The following is a 3,267-nucleotide window of genomic DNA, read 5'->3' as shown; positions in this document are numbered from 1 at the left end:
TAGAAAATCACTGCAATGTTAACATCTGTATAAATGCGACTAGAGTTTGTAACAGGCATCTGTGAATACCTTTCGGGTTTTATTTGTGTATGTCTCCCTGTATCTAGTAACACACACACAGAAACCCACATTTTGCAAAAATATAGAAATATTGTATAGTATTTAGAAGCATTGTAGAACCTTGTTTTTCCCTTAGCCCGTCTTTTCAAACACTGACATAAACTTTTTAGGCTGTACGGAGGCATAACTTACTAACCAAGCGATGTTTGGACTCTTCCTTTCCAAGTCCCCACCATTTGTATGCTGAACTTCTTAAGGTTACAGTGCCCGACGCAGATTCAGTCAAGAGGTCAGCGCACCGAGGAGGTGTTCATCGCTGACGCCGCTTGGCTGTGCCGTGACACTCTCCGGGGAGACTGTGTTAAAGGCATCTTAACCATGTGCTTCCCAAGCACTAAAGCTGGCCCAGTCAGCAGGGCTGGGCTGTCGCACCAGGCGTCACTAGTACATGGAAAGACCTTGGCACTCTGGGCCTTACATACGTCGCCTCGCTCGGTCAACAATACCTAAAACTTCATAAAGTGCATTTTCTTCCCTTGCTAAAGGCCATATGATTAGGCGAGGGAAACCCCACAACTTAATTTCCTAGGGATGGATACAATGGTGAACTCATTTATTTAATTTGCATGGCTTGAGACAAGGTTTCGTTCTATAGACTGGCCTTGAACTCGTATGTAGCCCAGGACAGATTCAAACTCAGAGCAGTCCTCCTGCCTCAGCCTGCTAAGGCTGGGATCGCAGGCACAAGCCGCCATGTGCCGGCATACGTCTTAAACAAACAGAAACTGTGTATGTCGTTGTTTATATCCAAGCCATTTACATGGCAGAAATACCCCGCGGTTTACTGCTGAGAGGCACGACACTTTGTGTGGCAATAATTAATGACACTGTGTAGATGAATGAAAGAAATCCTAGCACAGCACTCACCTGTAAGCCAATGACACTTTGACCAGCCTTTAATTTGCCCTCATCAAAACGTCTGGTTTGTTTTTCCGCATACTTAACGCCAATGTCAATGGTTGTGTGGAATCCTTTTGTTTTCGCCTAGACAGGAACACATTCACCAACTGAGTTGGAACACAGATATTCTGCCACAAGGTTTTGAAGAGGAAACGACAAACAAATGATGTCCACAGATAGGCTTCTGGGGTGAGATCATGTCATACCAGAGGCAGAAAACACACTTAGGGCTATTCAATGATAATACTGTACCCTTTGAAATGTGAGGGTTCTAATTAACCCATCAAGCACAAGCTGATGTCAGCAGCCTTTTTGCAAAGCCAGCAATTACAGAAGACACAGGTCCCTCCCCACCAGGTCTGTGAATCCCTGGGAGAACAATGATGTAATTCATTACCTATGTGCAGGGAAGTTGTTTAAAAAAAAAAAGTGAAGAGCATGTACATACCAGACCTGCCAGAGCCACTAGTGTCGTCTGAACCTGGGTCATGTTGCCATTCTCAAATAGATCATTTGCTTCAAATATGTCATGGGGCTTCATACCATAAGCCTGAATGGCTTTAATAAAGTTGCCAATATTCTCCAGCTGTAAGCAGAAAGAATCACGTAAGGTTTGGAGTTACATATGGATACACCAAGACTCTTCAGTCTCGATGACAAGACACCAGACAGAGGCTTTTTGGTGAGGATTCTCTATCCAATATACAGTAAGCACACAGCTTATTCTGGAAAAGGGCTTATAGAATAGCCTTTTACAGTAGATTCTTTTTAAAATGCTTTTTTACTGTTCTTGTTTCGAGACAGAATCTCACAAAGCTCAAAATGGCATCAAACTGGCTATAGGGCCAACAGGATATTAAATTTCTGATCCTCCTGCCTGGACCCCACCCTGCAGGCCTGGCGATCACAGGTGAGCGCTACCGCAGCTATCTGTGCTGTGCTGGAGATCAAACCTAGGACTTCCTGCGTGCTGGGCAGGCACTCGACAAACCGGGCCACATTCCCTGCTTTCTAAGGGTCGTTATGGGCAAAGCTGGCCAGGTGTGACTGTGTGTGTGGTACACATTTATGCACTTAGGTGCATGTGCCTATGCGTATGTGCAGGGTAAAGGTTGCTCTACTGCCTCCCCTCCCCCAGCTTCCTCTACTTCATCGACTGAGGTAGGGAGCATCGCTGATACACGCAGGACTCACCTACTAACCCAGTCTAGCTAGACAACTTGCCCTGGCTGTTCCCTGTCCCCCACGCAACTGGGATTCTGGGTCTAGGTCCACCCTGCTTTTGCGGGGACCTGAGCCCCAGGCCCATCATCCTTCCACGTGTTTAAAAATTCCACGTCAGAGCTGTCCAGGCCTGGACTTTTCTTTGTCGAAAGTTACACACATATAGCAATCGTTCACTGTGCGTTTTAACTTTAGTTTCAAAGCGAGTGGATTTCGAAATGACCACTGTCTCCCGAACACACTGAAGACCAACTAAGTAGCCAATGTCCTTCTTCGTATGAAATGAAGCTGCGATGCAATGCAATGTTCCATCATAAACTGAGAGTCACTGCATTAAATGCCTTGTTCTCTTCCCTTCACTCTTTTTTTTTTTTTTTTTTTTGAGGGGGGAGGTTTATTTGGCTTACACTTCCACATCACTGTTCATCACTGAAGAAAGTCAGGACCGAAACTCAAACAGGACAGGAACCTGGAGGCAGAAGCTGAGGCAGAGGCCATGGAGGGCGCTGCTTACTGGCTGCTCCTAAAGGCTTGCTCAGCCTGCCGCCTTTCTCGTTTTTAATTCTTCTCTTACCTATTACATCCTGATCTCCACTTTAGTCTACGGTCTGTACGGCATATGTGTAAAATTGTATCAAATCTTTCCAAGCAGACTGATTAAATGCAGAAAATGTCTAAAACTAAACTTAAGAAGATTAAAGGACCATTCAAAAAACAATAATGGCAACATTTTTAATGGCAAAACCAAATATAGGCATGTGGACAATTTTGTGTGTTTGACTTTTTTCATCAAATAAAGAAACTGAGGTGGTGCAGCTCGCTTGCAACTCTAGGTCTTTCTAAGTTCTGTCCATCATGGAGTTTATAATGACTGTGAGGCCAGCCTGGACTACAAAATAAAACTCTTGTGTCAAACAAGAAAAGGAAAGGAGGGAAGGAGAGGGAGAGAGGGAAAGAAGGGAGGGAAGGAAGAAGGAAGAAGAAAAAAAGAGGTAGAGAAACAAAGGGAGGAGAAGAGAAAGG

The 3,267-nt window shown here is 44.7% G+C and overlaps 1 protein-coding gene across 1 annotated transcript in view; it reads right to left on the bottom strand.

Moving 5' to 3' along the window:
- Cnn3 (calponin 3) overlaps positions 1-3,267 on the bottom strand; it is a 29,791-nt gene that overhangs the window by 3,457 nt on the left and 23,067 nt on the right. Inside the window, exons 4-5 of the mRNA XM_055628314.1 lie at positions 1,469-1,606; positions 988-1,104 (exon numbers count right to left, since the gene is read on the bottom strand). Of these exons, the coding sequence (XP_055484289.1) occupies positions 988-1,104; positions 1,469-1,606 (255 nt within the window). The remainder of the gene's footprint in view (positions 1-987; positions 1,105-1,468; positions 1,607-3,267) is intronic.

This window comes from Psammomys obesus, unplaced genomic scaffold, assembly GCF_907164565.1.
Source record: "Psammomys obesus unplaced genomic scaffold, mPsaObe1.curated_primary_1811, whole genome shotgun sequence".
Taxonomy (NCBI): domain Eukaryota; kingdom Metazoa; phylum Chordata; class Mammalia; order Rodentia; family Muridae; genus Psammomys; species Psammomys obesus.
The sequence above is the reverse complement of the archived record's forward strand: the minus strand, read 5'-3'. Positions and strand labels throughout refer to the sequence as shown.